Source organism: Dysidea avara, chromosome 3, assembly GCF_963678975.1.
Source record: "Dysidea avara chromosome 3, odDysAvar1.4, whole genome shotgun sequence".
Classification (NCBI taxonomy): domain Eukaryota; kingdom Metazoa; phylum Porifera; class Demospongiae; order Dictyoceratida; family Dysideidae; genus Dysidea; species Dysidea avara.
The window spans coordinates 23,278,445-23,302,207 of NC_089274.1; the positions used below are offsets into that span (position 1 = coordinate 23,278,445).

The window sequence follows — 23,763 nt, forward strand, 5'->3', positions numbered from 1 at the left end:
CGCTAAGTGCACATCCTACACTATCTTATTGCTAGTTTACATCAATAGCAACTGTCATGTATAAGACCCACTACTTTTCATTAGTGCGTCAGAATATAATCCCTTCTTTAGAAAGGTCAGGGTGACATTGATATAATGTCAGTGTATCTTCCATCATTCTCTGTGTGACAGGATCACAGGATCCCCCAATGCTGCAGTGGATCTAATCTGTATCCTTGCTTCACTGGTATATGCTGCTATATTCACAAATAGAGTCATTAATTGTGGTTGCATTTTAAAGGAATACTCCATCTTTGTCTCCTTCTATGTGACAGCATGGTGAAGTCTGCGGTGTTAATCATGGGGACAGATAGCTCCTGTACTTATAGACTTATCCATTGGATGTGCTTGACATACTTGTAGTAATGTTTTAATTGTTTATAAATCATTTCATTGTTTGTCAGTGGATATGCATGCATGCTTGTATGCATAGTCCCTGCACTAGCTAGCTGGGCCAAAGTATAATATCCACTATCAATGAAACATACACTCAATCTGTTGAGTTTTGAGCTATTGAATTTTATAGTGGCTGGGCACTGCATCAGCTCCCAAACCCCCACATCCAGTAACTCTGTATAGCTGATAACTGGTTACTTACACCACTGCATTAGGCATATAGAAACTTAAGTCATGGAAATTTAGCTGTGTCAATTAAGATATATCAGATTTATATATGTGTCAACATAACTATAGTGCAAAATATGAATAATTAATATGTACAGTAATAATAGCACAAAAATAAACCATGTATTCAGCTATTAGAATGAATGGCAGTTTTCATAACAGTGAAGTTTGCGTGCCATAAAGAAGAACTGTCACATACTATATGTGTCGTTCATCAAATGTCCCATTATGCAAGCAAGTTGTTAGTATAATTATGTATACATGCTAACAAGAACATTACTTAATTTCACAATAGAAAATGCACATAGTTTGCCATTTTTGAAATGGAAGTAGTGCGGTATGGACATATATTATCCCTCTGGCTAAAATCTGAAATAACAAAACAAGACTGCTATACACATTCATACAGCAATTAGACGTAAAAGTTTTGTAGTGCTAGCTAACTATAGAGCATCACATGTATGGCAAGTATAGTAATAGCTTACTGAGTGACGTGGTCAGGTTGGAACCATACTGCATGCCCTTGCAGTTTACAGTTTATACTGAAGTAGCTACATTGTACTGTAACGATATTATATTTCCAAACAGCTCATGATGACTATAGTTTCGTGCCAGCAGTGCCATGCAGTATGATAATGATCTGTGCCACATTATATAGCTACTTGCATGCTCTTCAGCTATTTTGAGAGATTGTCTGTCACTGCATACATAGTGACCCATGATGACCCATCTCTTTGGTTTGCAATCCCCAAGACTTACTAAGATGGTTCACTGGATACTTTTACAAATTAGCTATGTAAATGATGTTAAATTTAATCGTCTGCCAATGCCGAACGTGTGAAATGGTAAAGTTTGTAGACCGGCGCATACAAGATACGGTCTCGTGATGCGTGCACTAGATGGAATTTCATGGAAACCCTAGGAAGTGGATCATCGTGTTATTGTGTGTGATTGTCGTGTTTCTAGTCTTCCATGCCTACGTTCTGTCTCCGTTGCTCCTGGGAAAGGATGGACACCTACCATCTGGGAATAGCGAGGTGCTATTTACCAGCTTTTTAGATAGTAGTAGAGTGGGCGTGGCAACAAACATTGCATCCAACAAATCCAGCCACTGCACGTTTATGCCAGCGCAACTGTTGCCGTTAAGAGAATTACCAAATTGTTTCTACATGTTCAAGGTGACTGTAATAAATGTAGTGAGGCTAATTTGTGAAGCTAAACACTGGAAGTGGAAAGTGATGACTAATAACTCCTATATTATGCAGAGGCTAGGAGAATTGATCAGTGCACGTGACACTTTGTTCATTGTTCATGACAGTTCAACTGTTTTTAAAGTTGACTTCTTTAAAAACATCACCAAATCTAAACATGTGCTTATATCATCCATTTCAAAGGCTCATATTGTGACAGGCACAAAACAGTCACAGATAGTTTACAGTAGGAAATTAGCTGAGTCTTTTGGTTGCACTTTAGATCAGCTGAATTTTTTCCCAAAATCTTTCCTTGCTTCAGAAGTAAAAGATTGTTCTGATTTTCATTATTACATCTCCAAACGACCTCATTCCTCGTGGATTGTCAAGCCATATAGTGGAATAACTGGAAAGGGGATTGAGATTTATCCACGTGTTCCAGCATTGTTGGAGAGGTTCAAGGATTGTGGCAAAAAACATGACACAAAACATTATGTTATTCAAGAGTACCTTCCCAATCTATTGTTGGTTAACGGGAGAAAGTTTGACATCAGAGCATACATATTGATTGCTAGAACTAATCCATATTTCTTGTACTATTATCCTGGTTATCTGAGAGTGGCAGTGAAGAGACTTAGCGAGGAAGGTGGGAGGGAAGTACACCTAACTCACACTCATATACAGGAGAAAATTGAAGGATTTACCCTTGAGGATCACATCTGGACGTTTGAAAATTTTCAGCAGTACATTAGTAACATCAGCTCCAATAATGATCAGTTTGTTAAGACAAAACTTGAACCAATAATAAAGCAAACTGGATTGTTCTTACTACAAGTAGGTTAGTAATACATGCTTTGGTTTGATACGTAATTTGGGATTGCACCCATTAATGGTTGCAGTCTGTAGGTATATAGTACAATATGTCTGTAGCTTTAAAATTTCTAATTGAAAAAACCAATGATTTGATTGGAATTATATTTAGTGATTTCATTAACCAACCAGCTGTTGTTTGGTTGCTCATTATAGCCACTGATTAAAACATGAAACATTGGAGCCAGTCAGGGTAATATTGGTGGGATATTTCGGTGAATACAGTAGTAATCTATGTAGTAAAATTCCTCCAACAGAATGTTTTATGAAGAGTGGAGGCTATTGCATTATACAATTGGCTTTGCCACTGATGAGGCATCATCTTTCAAGATGTCAGTTGGAAAAGGGTGTGTGTGATAAGGATATTTTTTTAACCTTGCTTTTTATGCATACAAGGACATAAGTATCACATAGCCGGAAAGTTTGGCAGGAGGAAACTTTGGAGATTCGCCACGATAGGATTTTGGCTAGAATAAGTTTGGCAAATTTGTTAGCAGCTAAATACAGACTTGCATTGGACAAAAGATTTGGAGGATTTTAGTTTGGTGAACTGAACACTGCTCACTCGTCAAATTTGTCAACCTTTGTGGCTATAATACGGTAGCCATAACGAATGAATCACAATGATCAAGTATTTTGTACTGCATAAGCACAAATTTTGGAGGGAATTAATTTTAATTACATGCATGCATTTCACCAGTCACCAATTGTATATTTTGGTAGTTTTCTTACCAAATTTTATGTTTATGACTTTGGTATTTGCAACTGTCATTTTTCCATATAATTATGTGTATGCACTGATCTGTACATACATAATTCAATACTTGTCCACATTATACAGGACTAGGAACATTTGAAAGACTACCAGCTACATACTTGTTGTTAGGGTTGGACTTTATGGTAACATCTGATTATCATGTGTGGTTCATTGAGGCTAACCATACTCCAATGTGGCCTAGTTTTGCATCAGATTCATACACTATGGGGGTGAGTACAACCTATATGTAAAGTCTTTGTTAGTGTATATATAGCAGAAAAATTTGATCGTTTGACAAATATGATAGAATTTTGGCAAGAATATAGTAATTTGTTCATTACATGTGGAGTGTGTTGTGTGGCCTATAGAAAACTGGTGGACAACACTAATGTCAAGGAGGACTGTGACAAAACCAATTTTTACCCATTCAAAGCTATGTGGTCCTGGTACAATACAAATGCTCTCCACCTTCACAGGGGCAGATCCAGAGTTTGGAAAGGGGGGGTGCACTTTGCTGAAAAGTTGAAGGCAAAAAAAAACAAGGTCACAGCAATAATGGCTGTCCTTTACCAAATGTATATACTATAAAGTATATAAAGATCCTTATTCAGATCCTTATTCATAGCTTCATAGTTAAGCTACACTGCCTTATGAACACTGTGACTGCTTTATTAGAGTGATTGACTGCTCTATTAGAGTATCTTGATCTTATATATTATGCAATTCTTTTTTAAGGGATGGGGGGCCCCTGGATCCGCCACTGCTTCAGTAGTCCACATTGTACTAACTTTGAGCTTTGAGCAAAATTACCTGATGAATTCCCAAGCCTTCAAAGTTTGGATCAATTCATTTTTGGCAGTCTCGAATACTTTTGCAGGCATTAAAAACAATCACTGTAAAATGCAAATGTATACCTACAAACCAACTTTCAAATTATTCGCATATTGAACAGTTCATACTATAGGTATGACAATGAGTCTTTTTTACATGAATAGTAATTGATTTAATGCCTAAAATCCAGATCATATTAAAAATCAAACAACTAAGATACGTACTCTAATAAAATAGCCAGAATTTTCTAAAGTTTACAAAAACTGTGGAAAAGGTCTCCCTACATGGATTTAAATCACATGCATACAAAGAGTCACCGAATGCTGCCAGTTATCGAATTCTACCTTGTTCTACTGCATATCTACATACCCTGTAATCTAGCACTAGACCAGAAGTCCTTAAAGGACTCCTCCATTTAAGCATTGTAATGTATCAATCAAAACATTAAAGTATAGTTAGCTACAACTGTAACATTCTTTGTTTAATAATATATAATCACTATTAATTTCCATCAGAGGGAAAAGGCATTATCGTAACCACAAAAAGAAATGATGTCCATGCATACCTAAACAACCAAGCTATGAGAAAGTTGTATAGCTATAGCCTTCAAAAAAACCAGGTTATGACCAAAAGTCACAACCAAGAAATAGCTACATTGATAATAATTTTAACTTCCCTCCTAGTAGATGCTGTCATTATGTCTTTTTTTTTTTGCAGAGTGACATGTTGGATTTAGTAATTGAAATACACTCTTCTCCAGAGAAGTTTGTTAACTCACAACCTGGTGAGAAGTATGGCAGCTGGGAACTAGTCTACAATGAACTGTTAGCTAACTGTTCAGGATATCAGTATAATCCTTGTAGAGATTTTCCAATACAGTCATAAACATGTATTTTTCTTCACCAATAGATGCATAATCACTAGCTGCTGCATGTATCTTTAAAATATATATATTGTTACTCTCATGACATTCCATTATTCTGTAAAACTGTCAGAATTTCCTCCTTTCATTGATCTGTAATTGTGTAAAATTTTTAAGATACAAGCAATTTTTCATGCACTATATATAGCTTACTGCATGTGTTTTATACTATAACAACATGCAGCGTTAAAGTGCAAAAACACAAAATTTGCAAAATGCTTTTTTACTCAAAAGGATGATAGAAATGAGTTATCCAAATTTTGCAGATTTTTGAGCTCACACATCTAAATCACTTTGTTCGTTACTGGTATATAGGATTAAAAGGTGGACATGCACAGGTTATGTGAGACATATAGATGAGTCATGCACTGTAAGATATTCAGCTGGACTAATAGCTCTGTTGTCACAACACTAAATGAAAGAAATAGACTGCATGTACAAGAGAGGCTGATGAAAGACTAAGCTATTTTGTCATTCTGTCCATATTCAGTGATACAGTATAAAACTCCTCAGTATATAGACAAGTTTTGGTACAATACCAAGGTATCTCAGGATATATGGAAAGTAGGTATACAACATGCTTTTGTATAAATATATACAAATAAAAATGTCAATCAAACACAATAGCTGTATCATGTGATTTACCCAGTATGAGTATATCAATTCTGGCATATCAGTGCATGTCTTCTGTTCTGGTATTGTATCGCTTATCCCTGCAGCATCAATGCTATAATTATACCATTGCCTATACTAAATTTGAATTTGTGTAATTATATATACTGTATATATTGGCAGGTCACATACACATACACACACACATGCAAAAAGCAAAAGCAAAGCCTTCAGCTGCCAATACGTGTCAGTGGCCAGCACTGGGGCACCTGTGTGCTACTCAGGTGCTATGAGTCAGCGCAGGCATGCATACCCTCCTGGGGCAGGACTAGTAATCTGCAGGAGGCTGTACCATGTCTCACAGTTGAGGGTGTGGGCACCCGAAGTCCCACCTGGACTATCAACTGCTATGACGTGGACAGTTGAGCATTTTTACACCAGGTACACACACACACACATGCCAAGCACACATGCTCGCTGTTACAAACTAATAGTTCATGCACTAATAATGAAACACAGCCTAGTTACTCCAATTACTATATGTTCAACCCTCCTAATTAGGTATATTATTATATATACGGCTGCAATATTAATATAATTTCATTATAATAATTATTGTTGATTAATATAGGATATTACAGTTTAGCCTCAGTTCATCTGAACCTGTGAGTTATCATTCCATTGGATGAGGCACAACCAACAAAACTCAAACTTGCACACGTATGTGTCATACGGTTACAATCTAGAGAAAGAGACAAAGAGTAGATCAATAATTACACAGCACTTTATACATACACTAGCATTGGTACCTGCACATACCCTACATACAGGCATCATAGGCATAACATAACACTCATGTGCTTTAAAAGTGACATTACCAAGTATGCTGCATACATGAATGGCGCTGATATTTCAAATTAATAGCTTAATTAGTTCCCGTTATACATTAGGTTATAGTAAGAATGTGGCACATAGGGCAGGTACCAATGCTAAGGAAATGAAGTTTTGCACATACAGGACAGGTATGAGTTTTTTCCACTGTATATAAGTTTTCATACCACTATATATACATACACCATTTCTCTCATGTGCACCTATTTCAAAACACTAACACTTTTTAGCGTTTCTTGCAGTAAATGTCACCAAGCGTTAGCTTGCTGCTAAGCAACTTGATGATAATAGGCAGGATCTACATATGGACAATACATGTGAGAATAATATACTGTGTCAGTAGTGTACCCACAGCCATTTTGAATAAGCATTAAATATAGGGGTCCAATACAAATGGAAAGTGTCCTATACTGCATATAAGCCATCTGTCTGTCTGCATTCCATTTGAATTAGTGCACTTTTCTGTACCAGCTCTGAAGTGGTTTTGTGCCAATTATGGAAATGCTCATCATCTGCCCATTTTTATAAGTTTCTAATACTGCCATTTGTCGCCTACGGTCCATTGAAGACAAGTGTATAGAGCCAAACTCCGGCATGCGTGACCACAAGTAAACACCTATACAACTTGCCCATGCTTTTGTAGCACTTTTTAGTTGAATGTGTATCCATGCAGTTGGTTTGGTGGTTAAAGGTTAAATCATGCACATCAAGGCCACAATGTACTGTGTGAGTGGTGGTTTGAATCCACAAAGGTTCAACTTAATTTTTCTGTTTAGCCAACCCTTTTGTACATTGTTTTTTTTTTCAGAACCTTTTTGATACATGTATTTACTGTGGATTTCTTCATGTCTCATTGTGCACCTTTTTCAAAACACCAAGTGCTTTGTAAAGAGTTAATAATACCTCTCCTTTATTAACTCTTGGTTTCACTGTGTAGCTATTGCTCTGAGGATAATCCACACAAACACAACCAAGCTGAAAAAATGGTGTGGCCTTTAAAAAGCTTGGGTGAAAAAAGTTGAAGGTGGCAGCCAAGAAATGGCTGCAATGATGTTAATGCTAATAAATTTTAATAATGGCTGTGCACGCGTGTTATTTTACTTGCATTACATCATTGCAGCCAACTTCACAACCAAGTTTTTTAAAGGCCACACCATTTTTTCACTGCTTGGCTGTTTTTGTGTGGATTTCACTTTGTTTTGTACTATATAAGGCCCCAAAATTCAGCATATGGTTGACTTTGGGCTTGTTTTTACTCACATTCCTCCTTATCTATACAGACACTATGATGATTATTGAAGAAACATAGAGTATTGTATTGCATGTTTTATTTCAATATTATTGCAGTACTCTAATAGAGTGCACTTTTTTTGAGGACTTCTAACACACATAGAATGTTTTAGAACAATCTATAACTTCTATTGGTAGAACAATGAAATTATAAATGTTTATATATAACACTAAGAAGCAGAATTTTCATTTATAAAGTAGAAATTAAGTGAGCTATTCACCCGAGTGATCAGTGGTTAAAAATGCAGGTGTTAGGTATGGGGGGGTCCCTGGTTTGAATCCTGGTGAGTTTTTGACATTTTTGTACACCTTTTAACCCCACAGTGACTGCTCTATTAGAGTATCTCAATCCATTTAGTTTTTAGTTTGTAACTCTGTAGCTGTAACTCTATTGTCTTTTAAACCATCAAAAATCACTGCTACGATGATCAGCCTATGTACACACCAATTTTCAAGTTATTCCCACACTTGGTTTACCCTGTAACAAAGTTCAATATGTTTTTACGTGAATAAACACATTCATAACTACATAATACTTAGTACATGAATTCACCTTATGCATTCTTCATTTGTGCTAAAGTCTGAGGCAATAAAGTAACATGTCTGCATTTTTTTGCTAAGTGTGCAAAAAGAATCTAAGCCCCCGTAGATCATCCGGTCCAATATGAGCATGTACCTTAATTATATTTACCGCAAAAGGTCATTGTACAAATAATGTGTGATTATATTTAGATAGGCCACCTAGCTACAGGAGCAGGTTTTACATTATCAACTTCCTGGGGTCACCAAAAAAACAAACAATGAATTGATCTGTGTATCAGATAAGGTCTATATGCATTAAAGCACTTACGAGAGTAATACAGTACATGTGTTGTATAGTCCCTAGCAGGCATGGGGCAAAGTACATGTGAAAGTACTGAAGTAAAGTACAAGTACTTTGACATTTGTTGAAGTACAAGTACAAGTACATGACATTGTTTTAAGAGAAATACTTAAATAAAATACAAGTACTTTTGAAAGTATTTAAGTACAAGTACAGATTATGTTTACAGTGTTCACGATTGCATTTATGTAGTTTTGGTTGCGCCTAATAAAATTGTGAAAATCTGCCATCTGTAAGGCGAAATCTTTCAAGAGTAAATACCTTTCCTGCAATGCTAAAGGGTCTCTCAACAGGCACAGAGGAAGATGGTACTCCTAGGATGTTTTTGCCAACCTTGAAAGCAGAGGATATTTCCTTTGGTTATCTTATTTGCTGGACTTTGAGCCATTGTTACTGCGTCAGCTTCAATGTATTCATCCACCTGCTTAGTGAGTGTACTTCGTTATTTTTGACTTTCTGTTCAGGACATAATCTTTCTTCTTAACTGCTATAGCTGCCTGCTTCTTATAATGATCAACTAAATCTTTCAGGCCAAAAGCAGTATAACTATTTCTAAGATCAACAGAGAAATGAATCAGAAGATGGGAAACCTTTTAAATCCTGTTTTTAGAGCAAATGCAGCAATTGTGATTTCAACCAAAAGCTGACCATGTCAATCCAGGAATATATTATCTTTGAGCCAATATATAATATATATATATATATATATACAGCTACAACTTATTTCACTTATACATATGTAAAAGGACTTCATTGTACTTTATGTACTTCAAAGTACTTATAAGTACTTTGAAGTACTTTAAGTACCTTAAGTACATTGTTTAGAACTTAAGTATAAGTACAAGTACATTACATTTGTACAAAAAGTATTTAAGTATAAGTACAAGTACTCAAGAAGGTGTACTTAAATGTCCTTAAGTACAAGTACCAAAGTACTTCGCCCCATGCCTGGTCCCTAGACCACACCCACATGAGTGCTCTTAATTTGACCTCATTATTGAGACTACCACATTGTGAAGGCCAATACGTTTGTCCCAAAGGTGGCCTATTCTACTACAGTACTAATAACATACTATTATTTTTCTCAGTATAGATACGACAGTTGGGACACTGTTTCCAAATATTTTTCTCAATAGCTGCAGCTGACTTGACATTCTGGAAATTGGGAACAAAAGGAGTCTATATGATATATCAAACAACATCACATAATACACATGCACACACTATATGAACACAGTGCAATGCTTGTGTACATGCAGTTATAACACTACATAGTGTGTTGCACTACACCTTCTTTGACATTGAATAATGCCTAATAGCTAGAATAAAGGAACACATCACAACTACATACAACTATAGTTACTGTACGTACCAGTTTGATGGCTGCATTCTTAATGTGTCCGTAGGACATAATCACTGTGTACCTGTGGTAATATTTACACAGTCACATGACATATTGGAGTCTAAGGACAATTATAACGCTGTGTGATGAATTGTAATATATATTATCAAGAGACCCTCCCCATTATATACTCTTGGTATTATTAACAATCACCTTTGTTCATATTCTGATAATGACCTGTCACAACAGTCATTTTATTGAGTGTGTCATGAAATAACTGGCAATTGATGAATACCTAATAACACATGTCAATAACACTATAATATATGTGTACACATTATAGCTACTGCACCAGTTGTGTTTTGTGATAGTTCTCTCATCTGACTGGCTAGTTCCATGTCTTATTGTTCAGTATCTGGAGGCTTCACTGACTAATACATTTGATGAGTTTTTTTGGCTATCCTTGATGACTATGGTTCACCCTGTCTGTTGGTACTGCTGGCATGAACACCTTCATGATGTCATCCAGTAATCTAGTGATGTCATCAATCAGTTCCCTTCTCTCTTCAACACTCTTCATATCATCTCTCACTGGCAGAGTGATGGTTAACTGGACACTCTTCTTCTCCTCACATCAGCTGATGTAATATACCTGATCTGCTCCCCCACCTTGCCCCATCTCATCCTACACATACAATGGAGAACTTAACAACTATATACACTCACTACGTTTATTCACTCACCACAACAGTTAACTATTTCTTTTAACATTACGACAGATACAATTGGCTATCAACTGGTTGAGGAGACTGGTTGGGATAAAGCCACTGGCAAACTTGAAGTAGATAATCCTCTCCTGTTTGATGTTAGGAGGATTCCTCCCATCATCATGAGGAACAATGAAGGAGCGATGAAAGTGTCACCACTATCTGGTAGTGATGGATAACCCTCTTCATTGAACCAATTAAGGTTCTCTAGTGATGCAAACAACCAGGTGGAAACACAGCAGAATATCCACCACTTGCACTTTGTTAACCTTTACACTAGGGTAGTCTTTATGGAATTTCAGTTGTCCAACATGCATGTGCTTAGCTAAAGAGTTTAGTGACAAGTCCTCCAAAGATTTAATTTGGCTAAAGTACAAGATAAGATGTTTGTCATGAAAGTGTCTTAGCATCTGGGCTGTTTTCAGCTATTGGAAATGTGTTTTCTGCAACTATCTCAACCATTATATTATTGACCTGCTCCTTGCACTGCAAAAGTGCTCGTTCAACTTCAGAAAATAAATGGGTTGATTTTTTTTCAATGAAATTGCAGCTTTAATGGTGGTACTTTTCAGCCAGTCTATCTCTTTTTCACTGCACTTGTTGTTGACAAAGAAACAGAATTTTTTCAGAGCAGCCTTATTACCTTTACCTATATGCCAACCAAGTATTGAGCATAATGCTTGTCAGAAAGCTCCTCAATGAGATGAGGTAAGATCATTTTTTGGCAAACTTACGAGCAACCGTGATGTCAAGTCAATCATGTGAGTACCTGCTAGTATCCACTACTGGCTAGTACATAGTTGATTCTTTATATGTAGGGAAGGGAGGGAGACTGTGACCTGTCTACATTACAACCAGCTGTAACACTAGAGATAATAACAGCACATTCTGGAGGTACAGTGGAACCATCACGAGGATTAACCCCTCACCTGTCAACTTCATGGAAGCATTAAATGTGATTGTCACTACTTCATTGACTGAAATGAAAACAGATTAGCTAGTAGCAAGGTTCAGACAGGTAGGATCATATTGGGAAGCATCAGAAGAAATTTCCTGCAAGCTCACCTGTTACTGGTAATCCTCCCACATACCCATGAAATTATAGCATCCTTTAGGATAATTATGATATCACCAGTTGTCATAGGTGGTGGAAAGGGGGGGCTAGGGGGCTAGCCTCAGAATGATATCACGCCGAAATTACAAAAAAGTCACACAGTTTGGCCACAACGTTCTTAGTCACTTGGGGTTGAGATCACAATGCATCACAGGAGGGTATTGACTGTGGACTCTCCTACCGACATCTTGTAATATCATGTTGACAACTTCAGGCACATGGGAATATCCTGGGACTATTTAAGTTGTATTCAATCAGTTCCATCACTAGAACTGGTAGCTAGAACATCATAGGAAAGTACACACCTAACATCTTCACTATGTTTGGATGATCATGTTTATACTGTGTAGTAACTACCACGATACTAAAGAGACACATCTTGTATGATTTGCCCATATTGAGCAGCCATGGTGGGGTTCATTAAAGTAGATTGTATTTGTTGAGCAGCATATGTGGTTCCATCATATTCAAGTTCCGCTTTGAACACTATCCCAAATGCTCCTCTACCTAATTCATGATCACTGATTTTCACTGACTCCAGTAAGATTGAGCATAACTCATTAGCTAACTCGTTATTTTGGCGGGCCATCATGGTGGTTTTGTTACAAAGAAACTAGCTAGTGGGGCACTGAGTAGAGTTAGGTGGGTGTGTCAGTGTACTTCTGCGGACTCTACATCACGCCGGTGGCACCATAGATAGTCTATATGACTCTTAATATGGTGGCACAATTAAACCACTTATCAATCCAAGCAGCCTTGTTTTCGCGCCCACACAAAAACCCTAACTTGAACCCTATGAAAAAATGAGAAGTCACGATTGTTAAGTACTGGCTGAATGCAGAGGAATCCTGGATCCCAAACTGTGTGGCTCCTCAGGCACTTGCCTAGACTAGCTGCAAGCTGTCTGTGGATTAATATTCAGTAAAAGTCACCAATGATGCACCTGGTCTGGGATTTTTTCTGCAGTCAACATAGTTTTCAGCTCAGGTTCAGGTTTCTGACTCCCTGTTGAACAATGAATGATGAAAAGAAAATAGCGTTGGGTGTGGCTGTGCGGCAAAATTTACCGAAAAATTCGCTTTCAACCACGTGTGTTAGCCCCGGTTTCATGTAATGCACACTTTGCGAAGTCCTAGAGGGTTTCTGCGCGTTTTGCTACTGTGTGTTTGTGTTGTGTACCTATTCGTTAATCGTCACTGGTTTATGGGAGAAAATGAACAGAATAATACTTCAGTCCTTACTTCAGTTGATGGGTGGAACTTGTTTACTACTATGAGATTTAAACCAAACGCTAACTGCTTACTTAAAATGCCAGTGCAGCTGTTACGGGTAGAACCAAAAGAGAACGAACTACCAGTAGGTTATGTTTGTGTGTTCAAGGAGACTGTAATTGAAGTGGTTAGACTGATATGTGTGAACAAACACTGGAAGTGGAAACAGAGAGAGAACAGAACAGACGTTATGAGAGGAATTTTAGAAGATTGGAGCACTAACAAAACTCTTTTCATAGTGCACGAAAGTTCAACTGCTTTTCAGCACAACTTTTTCAGAAATATCACCCGATCAAAACGTGTATTGATATCAACAATTTCTAGAGCACACTTTGTGTTTGGTACCAGAAAGTCACAGCTGAATTACATTAGAAAACAAGTCAAGTCCTATGGACTTATTTTACACATGTTAAATATTATTCCTAGATTTTTTCTTGCTTCAGAAAGAAAAGACTGCATTGATTTTTTAAAGTATGCTTCACAAAATCCTGATTCTAAGTGGATCGTTCACCCTTATGATGAGGTAGTTGGAGATAAAGTTGAGGCGTGCCAAAATTTGTCATTATTAATTGAAAAATGTAGAGCTAGAACTATACTAAAAGAGAATCAGTTTATGATTCAAGAGCAGCTCACAAACGTACTGTCATTGAGTGGCAGTAAATTTGATGTTCGGGCGTACTTATTAATTGCTAGAACTGATCCATATTTTGTATTTTATCATCCCGGTTATCTAAAGGTAGCTGGTACCACAGATAAAGAAGGATTATCCATATCCCTGGATTCCTTCTGGTCTTTTGAAGACTTTCAAGATTATATCAGCGAAACATCGTTTGACAGTGACTATTTTGTTGAGAGGGATCTCGAGCGGTTTATTAAGCGGACAGGATTACTCTTATTTAAAGCAGGTATGTTCATGCATACTATTCAACCTTTTTTAGTTTTCCAACAGGAATGAATACGTTTGAAAGACTACCAGGCACTTATTTATTGTTGGAGTTAAAGTTTATGGTGACACATGATCTATTTATTTGGTTTGTTGAGGCAAATGATAATCCAGTATGGCCCAAAGACATATCAGAACTATATTCTATGGGAGTGAGTGAACCTCTCTGTATGCATTTCTTAATACATGTTGTATTTCAGAGTGACATGTTGGATTTGGTAATTGAAATACACTCTTCTCCAGATGAGCTTGGTAAATTGGTACCTGGTGAGAGGTATGGCAACTGGGAACTAGTCTACAATGAACTGATTAACAAATGTACTGGCAATCATTTTATTCCTTTTGGGGATGTACCCATTCAACCTATATAATGCATAATATTTCAATGTTTTTACGACTTATATTTTTCTGCTGTGGCTGAGAGAAATTCTAATTACATTGCTAATATTTATAATTACGCAAAAAATGTGGCGCGTGAAGCCAAATAGCAGATAATAATGTACGTCACTGTGCTAGGCTTTCGACGACCCAGGAGTCTTGTGAGGGCTTGTATATGTGTCTGTATTGTGATTACTACTTATCTAGTCCTGTCCTCTCCATCTGCACTGCTGAAGTACGAGCGTCCGGATCCCCTTGAACACGCCTCCATTAAAAGAGACTTGTTGTTGCACGCTATCAATCAACGACAAGAACCAAACGTCTCGTACGACTGTACCTCCATATCAACGCAAATCTCGCCTATTTCATCATTCAGAAATGTCGAGTTTTTCTTCTATGGGAAGCCAATCATGCAAGTGTTTAAAGAAGTTTGTGAAGAAAGACGTTGGCAATGGAAGATGCTACTGGATGGGTCGACTACAGCGAGGCTGGAGAGACTAATGCATGCAGACGCCTTAACTATAATATATGGGACATCACATGCACTTGAACATGGCTTTATCAGGAACTTAACCACTTCTAGGCACATGCTGGTGGCTTCTGTTGGAAAAGCTTTCATGGCGACTGGACCAAAAAACAGACAACTAAAAGGCTTCAGAAGCTTTGTCGAATCTTATGGATGTAAGCTGAACGACCTCAAGCTAATGCCAAAGACATTTCTTTTCAGTGAAAGAAAAGAATGTTTAGACTTTTTCATTCACATCTCCAAGAATACACAATCCACGTGGATAGTCAAGCCCTATGGTGGCTATGGAGGGGAAAACATAGAGATGTATTATCAGCTATCACCTCTTATTGATAAATTTGGAAAATGTGACAATCAGCGAGCTCAATATTTGGCCCAAGAGTATCTATCCAATCCATTGTTATTGAATGGCAGAAAATTTGATGTGAGAGCATATATCTTGATCGCCCGGACAAACCCATATTTTGTTTTTTACCATGCTGGCTATTTGAGGGTGGCAATAAACAAATTCTCATCTGATGCTGGATTAAATGCACACCTCACAAACACGCATATTCAGTCACATGTAAGTGGATATGTTTCAGGCAACCATTTCTGGACTTATTCAGAACTCCAGCAGTACATTCATAATGTGAGCACAAATCAAGATGATAAATTTGTACAGGAAAAGTTGGAACCAATGGTCAAGCAGGTTGGATTGTTCCTACTACATTCAAGTAAATCATGTGATAGGAATGTATGTTTGTACTCTGTGTGTAGAATGAGTGTGCTTCTACAGATTGGTAAAGTTCTTGTGTTTATTCAACATATATGCACATGTGATGCAGCTCAGTAAGCATAGAAACAAATTATTTTACAGGTATGAGGACTTATGAAAGACTGCCAGGTACCTACTTGTTGTTGGGCTTAGACTTCATGATCACATCAGACTACCATATATGGTTCATTGAGGCCAACAACTACCCACTGTGGCCTAGTAATGCTCCCAAACTAGACAAGCAAACATATGCAATGGCGGTAAGTAAATTACAGTTTGTGTTGAAGTCAGGGTACTCTTTTAACAGAATGAGCTATTGGATCTTGAAATGGAGATACACTCTTCGCCAAGTATGTTTGTTAACTTACAACCTGGTGCAAAATATGGCAGCTGGGAACTAGTCTACAATGAACTGTCAGCTCACTGCTCAGGGCAGCAGTATAATCCTTGTAAAGATTTTCCAGTGCAGTAACTAATCCTTTACAATGATCAAGCCATCCCAGAACTGTTTCTCTGTGTGTGTGTGTTTTAAATGATATGCCAAATTTACACCTTTTTAACTATTAAAACCTTGAAAACCAGTTAATAAAAATGATGGCGTTACATGTAGATTTAATAGTGGTATTGCATGTGTCATTTCTTCTTTGATGCTGCTGCTGCTGCTGCTTCTTGTGCTATAAGAAACGGTAGTATTGATTGTGACATATTTCATGGCTGTACCTTTCTGTTCTAGCATGCGCTTTTGAGCTGTTTCTTCTCGCTGTTTCCTAATGATTGCTAGTCTGGCAAGGTCACGTTGTGCCTCGTCTGTGAGTCCTTTTTCGTGCATCTTTCGATAGTGTGCTTCCTTCTGCTGACGTTCAACCTCTTCCCTAGAATACAAAATTATTGCATTCAGAAGTATTAAAACTGGTGACAAGGAAAACTGGTATTATCTGTGAACTGGTATTATCTGTCCCTGCAAGGAAACCTTGGAGGGACAGATTTTCAAGAAAAATGTTTCTAGATGATTTAATTATACAAACCATAAAACAGTATATCTCAAATCAGTCTTGGTGTGTGTTTATTAGGCAAATCACCGTAGTTCACACGGATTTCCTATACAGGGTGTATAACATACTGAACACTTTCCATAAAATCACGTTAGTAATGAGCTATGAGTTAAAGAACAATGGCAACAAGAAGAAAATACTGGTGCCTTCTTTCACATACGTATCAGTTACTCATTCATTGGTTTATGCCAGAAATCATTCTAACTGATCACCCTCATAGTAACAATTTACCCAAGTCTGTGCATAGATTCTCTAATATGTCATTTTCTTGTATGGGTCCATGTCTCAAACATGGCACATTTAAACAGATATACATACAATGGGATTTCATCCCATGCAATGCTGTACCGTTCTCTGCGAGTTAGTTCTACTTTGGCATTTACATCAGCATCTTTAGCCTTGATGTTCTTTTTAACAACACGATTTGGGTTCTCAATCTCAATGAGAGCTTCAACACCTTTTTTCTTCTCCTTACGAAACATCTAAGGTGTAACACAACACTTTAAAAACTATACACAGGGAGGTAGGACAAGACCATGTGCACTACAAAGCGCTAACAAAAAGATTTTTATTAAATGTAGTCATACTACCTGTTGAAAGTAATAGATCATACAACAACAATGATTGTATTGCAATCAATGATGACCACTACTACTTTTGATGTTAAAGTTATGACTGCCACACATCGTCATCATTGTAAGTCTAAATACTCCACAACAGCAGCGTTTTTCAATTGTGAATCACACTATTGCTAACAACAAACTAAAATATGTATTGAGCCCCTTCCTCTACTTTTTGTACAGGATCTATTTCAGCTTATGTGAAATATTTTTAGTACTTGTGCAACATTATGCATTCACATGGTCTTGCCCCACCCCCTTGGACACAAAATAATAATAAGCAAATAATTTATGTCCTTCACTTTTCAACACGCATTTTAGTTTGGCACTCATTATAAAATAAGACATGACAGTAATATTTGGAACATTGAGTCCCTATGATAGTGCATACATACATGCCTATAAGCACTGGAACTGGAGACCAATCATCTTTTCTATAATGGTGAGGTGTCCTGATTCAGGGGTCTACATGTGTATACTGCACTGAACACCAAACAAACAGGACTATCGACAAGTGTGCTGATTGTCAAGGTTTCCTTATTGATAGACATAGTAGACTTTGAGATGTCAGTATACATGCACCATATACACACAACAGAAAACAGACAGATATTACAATTTAATATTCTTTATTTTGCCATCCTTAAATTACCCTACCCTGTGTCAGCCATATACCCCACATCAGGCACATGAAGCATGAACTATGGCTTCATCCTTACACCTTTTCTGTTACATGGTAGAGATGACTCAAAAGAAAGGTCCTTTGTGTGACACCTGTTTTATTATTTTAGGGAAATCATACAGCTGGAATTTTATAGCTCCTGAGAGAAGTTCATGTGAACTGGCAATGAAATTACATAAGATTTTTTAGTGTTACTGAAAAAGAAACATTCTTCTACATAGACAATTGTTTGTGGTTGTTTGATAAATGGTGGAACCATTAGTGGTGAATTAGTGAGTGCCATGTATCATCATATTGTGATGATTTTTTTGTAACGGCCTTCATGAAATTCGTACTATCGTAAAGTCTCAATATCCACAAACATCACCATTGATATTATGTATGTAGCTCACATGGAATATTTTAGATTATCACTAAGGTGTATTGCATAATTTACATCAGTTCACATGAGCTTGTCCTACTTCCCCTGATCCATGCATTTACTACATTAATAATCCCAATGTGTCTTGCTACTATGATGATTAGGTCATAATGATAAGAAGGCTAAAAATTAAGTAATATCTAGCCCTGTAAGGCAAACATGATAAAATATGATGTAAATCAGGAAAAGTTTGTATTTTTCATGAGCTAAATATAACTACGAAAGCTTAATAGCTCTCTTGCAGTTGTAGAGAGGAATTCAGAATGCTATTCTAAGTACTGAAATAAAACAGCTCCCGAGTGGTTAGTGTATTAACCTCATCAATATCATCATCGTCATCAGAGTCTGTATATTGATCATCATCATCATCTTGATCAACACCCTTGCCATCTTGATCAACACCCTTGCCACCTTGATCAACACCCTTGCCATCTTGATCATCATCTTGATCGTCGTCGTCATCATCATCCACCAAATTCTTTTTCCTCTATGTGCAGTTTATCATGGGTGGTAATTGGTATAACCCTTTCTTTCTACACACACACACGCACGCTCACACACACAGAGCTATACATGGTTAGAACTTATTGAGGGGCAACATTTGCAAGGCTATTTTTATGTGCAAAAAATATTGTAGAAGGAGAAATATGAATCATTAATCTGGGGTCTTACCTTCGTGCTGCGGAATGATCTGGACCGCATTCTGTGGAAGGCATGCCAATCAAATTGTAGCATACACTTACAGGGAATTTAACATTTCTTGCAATTTCGTACGAAATGCGTAGTGTGGCATGCGTGTCTCTTATTAAACCAGGCGCACGCCCACAGCCGGCCGAAGTAAGTGTATGCTACAATTTGGCCGAAGGCCGGCTGTGGGCGTGCGCCTGGTTTACTGTAATTGTTTCCGTAAAAGTGTGTGTGTGTACCTATCTATCTACCTATCTACCTATGTTTGTCCGTACGCACCCACGTGAACAAAATCGTTTAATAACGGTAAAAGCAGCTTTTACGTAAGAAGTAAAAGTGAAATGAAGTCTGTATTAAACTTCTGCACAGGTGAACTTTGCTCTGAGGTGGTTTCTTTTCGGTGGACTGAAATACGGGTGTGGTGACTTTCCTCAGACTACCTTCCCCTTGAGGGTTTTCAGGCATTTAGCAACTGAAAAACAACGGTGCAGGCCTCGTACACTGCCAGGAATAGCCTATCGCTTTGAGTTGAAAGGGGGCGTATCCCTTACGTACGCGAACGAAAATGAAGAGCAGCTTTGAGGCTTTGTCGAGAGAATTTGTGGGAAAAAACACGTTAGTCACACTATAAAACAGTTTAGAAGATAGTTTTGTGCGTAATATGTTGGTTAAAGCGGTTTATTTAACAAACGCTTCCTTAGCAGTGCATAGCAACGTAATTGAACGAATTACAAATATTTCATGAATTATGAAATACAAGAAATAGCTAATTATATTATCAAACTACCCTATTGTAAAGTAGTAATACATAGTTGGTTAATTCATAGTAGTATATACTGTCTATAGTTATTCCAGATGAGTTAGCTAGCTGCTTGGCGCCTGGTTTTTAGAAGTAGCACAACATCAACTTGTATTCCACTATTCTCGAAGTGAAATAACCTATGCTACCACCCTGTTAAAGTAATTTGTCGTGTGCAAAGCAGTCTGAGGCACGATATGGGTATCCACCACCATTGTGGCGCCAGATAAATCGCTTATAAAAACACGCATGCGTATGCATTTACACTATGCATTTCGTACCAAATTGCAAGAAGTGTTAAATTCCCTGTAACTCCACTAATCACAATATTTCAAAACTGTGCGAGTAGGCCAACATTACTGAATTTACAGAGTTTAGGGTAAAGCACATGTGCATTTTGGGTCCAGACAGCACTGGAGACAAGGTTTCAGACATGAACAAAGATAATGTATGGGGAGTGCCCTTGAGGTCAAGACACTACAGCAAAAGTATGTTTTAGGTGAACTATACTAGAGAAAAAATGGTGTTGTAGGCTGTCAAAGCTTGTAACAAACAAATTTAATGTGTAATAATGTTACTAGTTACAGCCCACAGAGCAACACTAAAAGTGTAGTGTGGCATGCGTGTCTCTTATATTTCACTATTCTCTTGCCAGCTCTGTGAATTGATACATTCCTCTCCTTTTTGGAATAAGGCCCTGCAGGACTAACTACATGCTAGCAGTACACAGGCCTAATACTCAACAACCATATGTAATGACTACATCACCAACTAACCCGCCATTCCGCTTCTCTTTTGTCTTGTTCTTCTTTCTGTCTCACTTCTTCCTCAGTGAGGTAGTGTCTAGCCTTTCCCTTATGTCTCCCTACAAGAAATAATAATAGTAAAAGTACTTCAGTATCGCTCACTAGTTACCTTTCGGCATGTCTGTTCAGTGTCTGCTGCTACTACACTAGCACGACAGGCAGGCAGGCAGGCAGTCGTGAATTAATTTGGTGATTGGTATTCTATTATATTCGAGCACAGCGAGCAAGTTGAGGACTTGGCAAGATGCAAGAACGTGTGGCGCCGATAGATGACTACGAATTTGACGTAGAGATTGCAATAGCTAAACAGCTGGGAGCTAAGTCTTTACCATTCACAGGAATGGACAGTATGTAACTCTATTTAAAGTGCACCGCTATAGTTATTGTTTGTAAAGTCACACATTTTACGCTTTGTTTACCTATACTGTATGCAGTATAAGTATGTTATGCATTGCACGTGTTTTAAATAGAATCTCAGTCAAGTTTGTGCGAGTTCTACCGGAGGGGCAGTTGTGTTCGAGCTGGTAACTGTCCCTACCGACACTCCAAGCCTGGAGCTAGTATAGTGTGCAAGCATTGGATAAGGCACTTGTGTAAGAAAGGTGATGACTGTGAGTATCTCCATGAATATGACATGTCCAAGATGCCTGAGTGTCACTTCTTCACTAAATTTGGTGAGTTTCCCATTTTATGTTTCATGATTTAAAAACTACCACATTTACATATAGGGGAGTGCCACAATAAGGACTGTCCTTATCAACATGTCGATCCAGAAAGTAAAGTCAAAGATTGTTTCTGGTATGACCGAGGCTACTGTAAGCACGGTAAGTGATGTAGTTTGTCCTGTGTCCTGTCACTCTCTCTCCTCCCCTCCCCTAGGGCCTAACTGCAGACACAGACATGTACGAAGGGTTATATGTGTTAACTACTTGACTGGCTTTTGCCCAGAAGGACCTCGATGTAAATTCAGGCAGTCAGTAAATATATGTGTACAGTGGAACTCCTCTGTTCTTATATAAGTGAATTTAGGAATCTAAATGTGTAGGCCATGAACAAGAGTAGGCATATACTAGATGAGTCACAACAGCATTTTGCCTCTTACTGCAGGTTTTGGGTCTCAATAATTTTGGATGTTGCTGTATTTTACAGTGTACCTTAAACGTTCTCGCTTGTTAATTATGGGCAGAGTCCCTGAGATTTTTTACTGTTATTTTGAGGGGTTCCACTGAGCATTTGCAACCATTGTGTCCTAGTGAATGTGAGCCATTTCTACTTTGAGTATGGTAATGAAATTGATTGTTTTGTTACAGTCCCAAGTTTGATATTCCAATGAATGCACCCTTCATTGATAGCGCACGATATCAGTTGATTGCAGCAGGGGTAAGTTTTAATGGCTGTGTATTAAATGTTGGGTGGTTAGACACTTTTTCACTGATCTTTTGCCTGTTAATGTTGAATCTGTGCAACTTATTTATTTCAGGCTCCAGGTCTATCAGGAGCAGTTTCTCAGGCTGCTACAACACAAGAGGCACCAGCTCCCACACCTGCTTTTAACGTAGCCATACCAGCATTCAACCCTAATCCAATGATGCAGATTGTCCGGCCTGCAGGAGGGGTGCTCAAGCGTCCCTTAGAACAAGTAACCTGTTTTAAAGTAAGCCCAACAAACAATGTCGACGTTGCATTCAAACTTCCCTTTACAGTGTGGAAACAAGGGTCATTATGCCAACATGGTAAGCCTTAGTTTTCATGTACATAAGCTCATCGTTCGTTTCTTTCTAGTGCCCAAATTCTTATAGGAGTATTTTGTTATCACAAGCACAGGCAGCAGCTGCAGCACAAGAAACCACAACAATAAATGCCAATCAGAACCAGACCATACAAACTATTGGTACTGTAACGTCAGTCACACTTTAGGCACCTATTATTTCTGTTTGTGTGTTGTTTTATATTTCTTCAAACATATTCACATAAAGTATTGAGTCATTTTAATGTTCACAAATTAATCCTCGTCTTCTTCTTCACCTCCCGACCCAGCTTGTCCTTTCTTGGCATTCTTTCTCTTCACACGACCAGGCCTGCCACCTCCAAATGGACTCTTGATGGAGAAATCTATGTGTTTCTGGGAGTCCAGTCGTACAATGAATGATGGCACATTTACAACCTGCTTCCTAACTCTACAATACAAAGAAGCATTAAAACATTAGATACACAAACCTCTGCCATACCTTATGTGCCTTTGTCTGATGAGTACTCTGGCGTGGTGTATGGATTTTGCTAGGCCTAGTTTAAAAACTTGTGTCTGTAGTCTTCTTTCTAAGAAATCCTCCTGTCGTAGACCCAACACGTAATCGAGTTTCATCTTGCTCTCGTCCAGTACTCCAATCCTAACCAGCCTCCTCAACAAGGCGTTTCCCTCGAATAATCGTTTGGTGTTCTTCTCGTCTAATGTTAACAGATCTCGAGCGGCCTTCCTGATTTTGGCTAGCGTGTACCTCACACGCCAAACTTCACGCTTGTTTCTCAGCCCATACTGGCCGATTAGCTTCAACTCTTGATCTAGACGTGCCTTCTCAAACGGACGACGCGGGGTCGTGTATGTTTTGGAGCACACCGTCTTGGGCATGTTCCTTTGTTCCAAATAATGCACCCCACAAAAGCAACACGAGGCAGAGGCCTCCGCGCATGC

General features: G+C 38.0%; 6 protein-coding genes across 6 annotated transcripts; 4 read left to right on the top strand and 2 right to left on the bottom strand.

The window, feature by feature from the left end:
• Window positions 1-1,546: 1,546 nt before the first annotated feature.
• On the top strand, window positions 1,547-5,366 carry LOC136251846 (polyglutamylase complex subunit TTLL1-like). Its single transcript, XM_066044248.1, has 3 exons — window positions 1,547-2,691; window positions 3,565-3,710; window positions 5,029-5,366. Exons 1-3 carry the CDS (start codon window positions 1,563-1,565, stop codon window positions 5,194-5,196), a joined length of 1,443 nt encoding a protein of 480 aa, XP_065900320.1. The 5' UTR covers window positions 1,547-1,562; the 3' UTR covers window positions 5,197-5,366.
• A 7,830-nt stretch (window positions 5,367-13,196) lies between these two features.
• On the top strand, window positions 13,197-14,791 carry LOC136250323 (tubulin glycylase 3A-like). The gene is made up of 3 exons (XM_066042515.1): window positions 13,197-14,308; window positions 14,353-14,498; window positions 14,547-14,791. Exons 1-3 carry the CDS (start codon window positions 13,246-13,248, stop codon window positions 14,715-14,717), a joined length of 1,380 nt encoding a protein of 459 aa, XP_065898587.1. The 5' UTR covers window positions 13,197-13,245; the 3' UTR covers window positions 14,718-14,791.
• A 2-nt stretch (window positions 14,792-14,793) lies between these two features.
• On the top strand, window positions 14,794-16,599 carry LOC136250324 (protein polyglycylase TTLL10-like). Its single transcript, XM_066042516.1, has 4 exons — window positions 14,794-14,885; window positions 14,932-15,966; window positions 16,110-16,267; window positions 16,315-16,599. The coding sequence occupies exons 2-4, from the start codon at window positions 15,135-15,137 to the stop codon at window positions 16,477-16,479; spliced, it is 1,155 nt and encodes a 384-aa protein (XP_065898588.1). The 5' UTR covers window positions 14,794-14,885; window positions 14,932-15,134; the 3' UTR covers window positions 16,480-16,599.
• On the bottom strand, window positions 16,548-21,329 carry LOC136250328 (28 kDa heat- and acid-stable phosphoprotein-like). Its single transcript, XM_066042519.1, has 6 exons — window positions 21,184-21,329; window positions 21,045-21,133; window positions 19,099-19,269; window positions 17,408-17,541; window positions 16,728-16,879; window positions 16,548-16,681 (listed from the first exon to the last, which is right to left on the bottom strand). Exons 1-6 carry the CDS (start codon window positions 21,191-21,193, stop codon window positions 16,641-16,643), a joined length of 597 nt encoding a protein of 198 aa, XP_065898591.1. The 5' UTR covers window positions 21,194-21,329; the 3' UTR covers window positions 16,548-16,640.
• On the top strand, window positions 21,240-23,066 carry LOC136250325 (cleavage and polyadenylation specificity factor subunit 4-like). The gene is made up of 8 exons (XM_066042517.1): window positions 21,240-21,421; window positions 21,545-21,748; window positions 21,803-21,898; window positions 21,954-22,047; window positions 22,385-22,454; window positions 22,555-22,728; window positions 22,778-22,807; window positions 22,857-23,066. The coding sequence occupies exons 1-8, from the start codon at window positions 21,319-21,321 to the stop codon at window positions 22,989-22,991; spliced, it is 906 nt and encodes a 301-aa protein (XP_065898589.1). The 5' UTR covers window positions 21,240-21,318; the 3' UTR covers window positions 22,992-23,066.
• On the bottom strand, window positions 22,999-23,761 carry LOC136250329 (small ribosomal subunit protein uS4). The gene is made up of 2 exons (XM_066042520.1): window positions 23,303-23,761; window positions 22,999-23,251 (listed from the first exon to the last, which is right to left on the bottom strand). Exons 1-2 carry the CDS (start codon window positions 23,698-23,700, stop codon window positions 23,077-23,079), a joined length of 573 nt encoding a protein of 190 aa, XP_065898592.1. The 5' UTR covers window positions 23,701-23,761; the 3' UTR covers window positions 22,999-23,076.
• Window positions 23,762-23,763: the final 2 nt, after the last annotated feature.

Excerpts from the sequence above, each read along its gene's own strand:
- LOC136251846 (XM_066044248.1), top strand. The coding sequence starts at position 1,563 with ATGGAATTTCATGGAAACCCTAGGAAGTGGATCATCGTGTTATTGTGT. Across the intron at positions 2,692-3,564 it reads ATTGTTCTTACTACAAGTAG|GACTAGGAACATTTGAAAGA; the intron begins GTTAGTAATACA and ends CACATTATACAG. Across the intron at positions 3,711-5,028 it reads CAGATTCATACACTATGGGG|AGTGACATGTTGGATTTAGT; the intron begins GTGAGTACAACC and ends TTTTTTTTGCAG.
- LOC136250323 (XM_066042515.1), top strand. The coding sequence starts at position 13,246 with ATGCACACTTTGCGAAGTCCTAGAGGGTTTCTGCGCGTTTTGCTACTG. Across the intron at positions 14,309-14,352 it reads ATTACTCTTATTTAAAGCAG|GAATGAATACGTTTGAAAGA; the intron begins GTATGTTCATGC and ends GTTTTCCAACAG. Across the intron at positions 14,499-14,546 it reads CAGAACTATATTCTATGGGA|AGTGACATGTTGGATTTGGT; the intron begins GTGAGTGAACCT and ends GTTGTATTTCAG.
- LOC136250324 (XM_066042516.1), top strand. The coding sequence starts at position 15,135 with ATGCAAGTGTTTAAAGAAGTTTGTGAAGAAAGACGTTGGCAATGGAAG. Across the intron at positions 15,967-16,109 it reads ATTGTTCCTACTACATTCAA|GTATGAGGACTTATGAAAGA; the intron begins GTAAATCATGTG and ends ATTATTTTACAG. Across the intron at positions 16,268-16,314 it reads AGCAAACATATGCAATGGCG|AATGAGCTATTGGATCTTGA; the intron begins GTAAGTAAATTA and ends CTCTTTTAACAG.
- LOC136250328 (XM_066042519.1), bottom strand. Across the intron at positions 16,880-17,407 it reads GAACTAACTCGCAGAGAACG|GGAAGAGGTTGAACGTCAGC; the intron begins GTACAGCATTGC and ends TTTGTATTCTAG. Across the intron at positions 16,682-16,727 it reads GCGCATGCTAGAACAGAAAG|CACAAGAAGCAGCAGCAGCA; the intron begins GTACAGCCATGA and ends CGTTTCTTATAG.
- LOC136250325 (XM_066042517.1), top strand. The coding sequence starts at position 21,319 with ATGCAAGAACGTGTGGCGCCGATAGATGACTACGAATTTGACGTAGAG. Across the intron at positions 22,048-22,384 it reads CCTCGATGTAAATTCAGGCA|TCCCAAGTTTGATATTCCAA; the intron begins GTCAGTAAATAT and ends GTTTTGTTACAG. Across the intron at positions 22,729-22,777 it reads AACAAGTAACCTGTTTTAAA|TGTGGAAACAAGGGTCATTA; the intron begins GTAAGCCCAACA and ends TTCCCTTTACAG.
- LOC136250329 (XM_066042520.1), bottom strand. The coding sequence starts at position 23,700 with ATGCCCAAGACGGTGTGCTCCAAAACATACACGACCCCGCGTCGTCCG. Across the intron at positions 23,252-23,302 it reads ATCAGACAAAGGCACATAAG|AGTTAGGAAGCAGGTTGTAA; the intron begins GTATGGCAGAGG and ends TTTGTATTGTAG.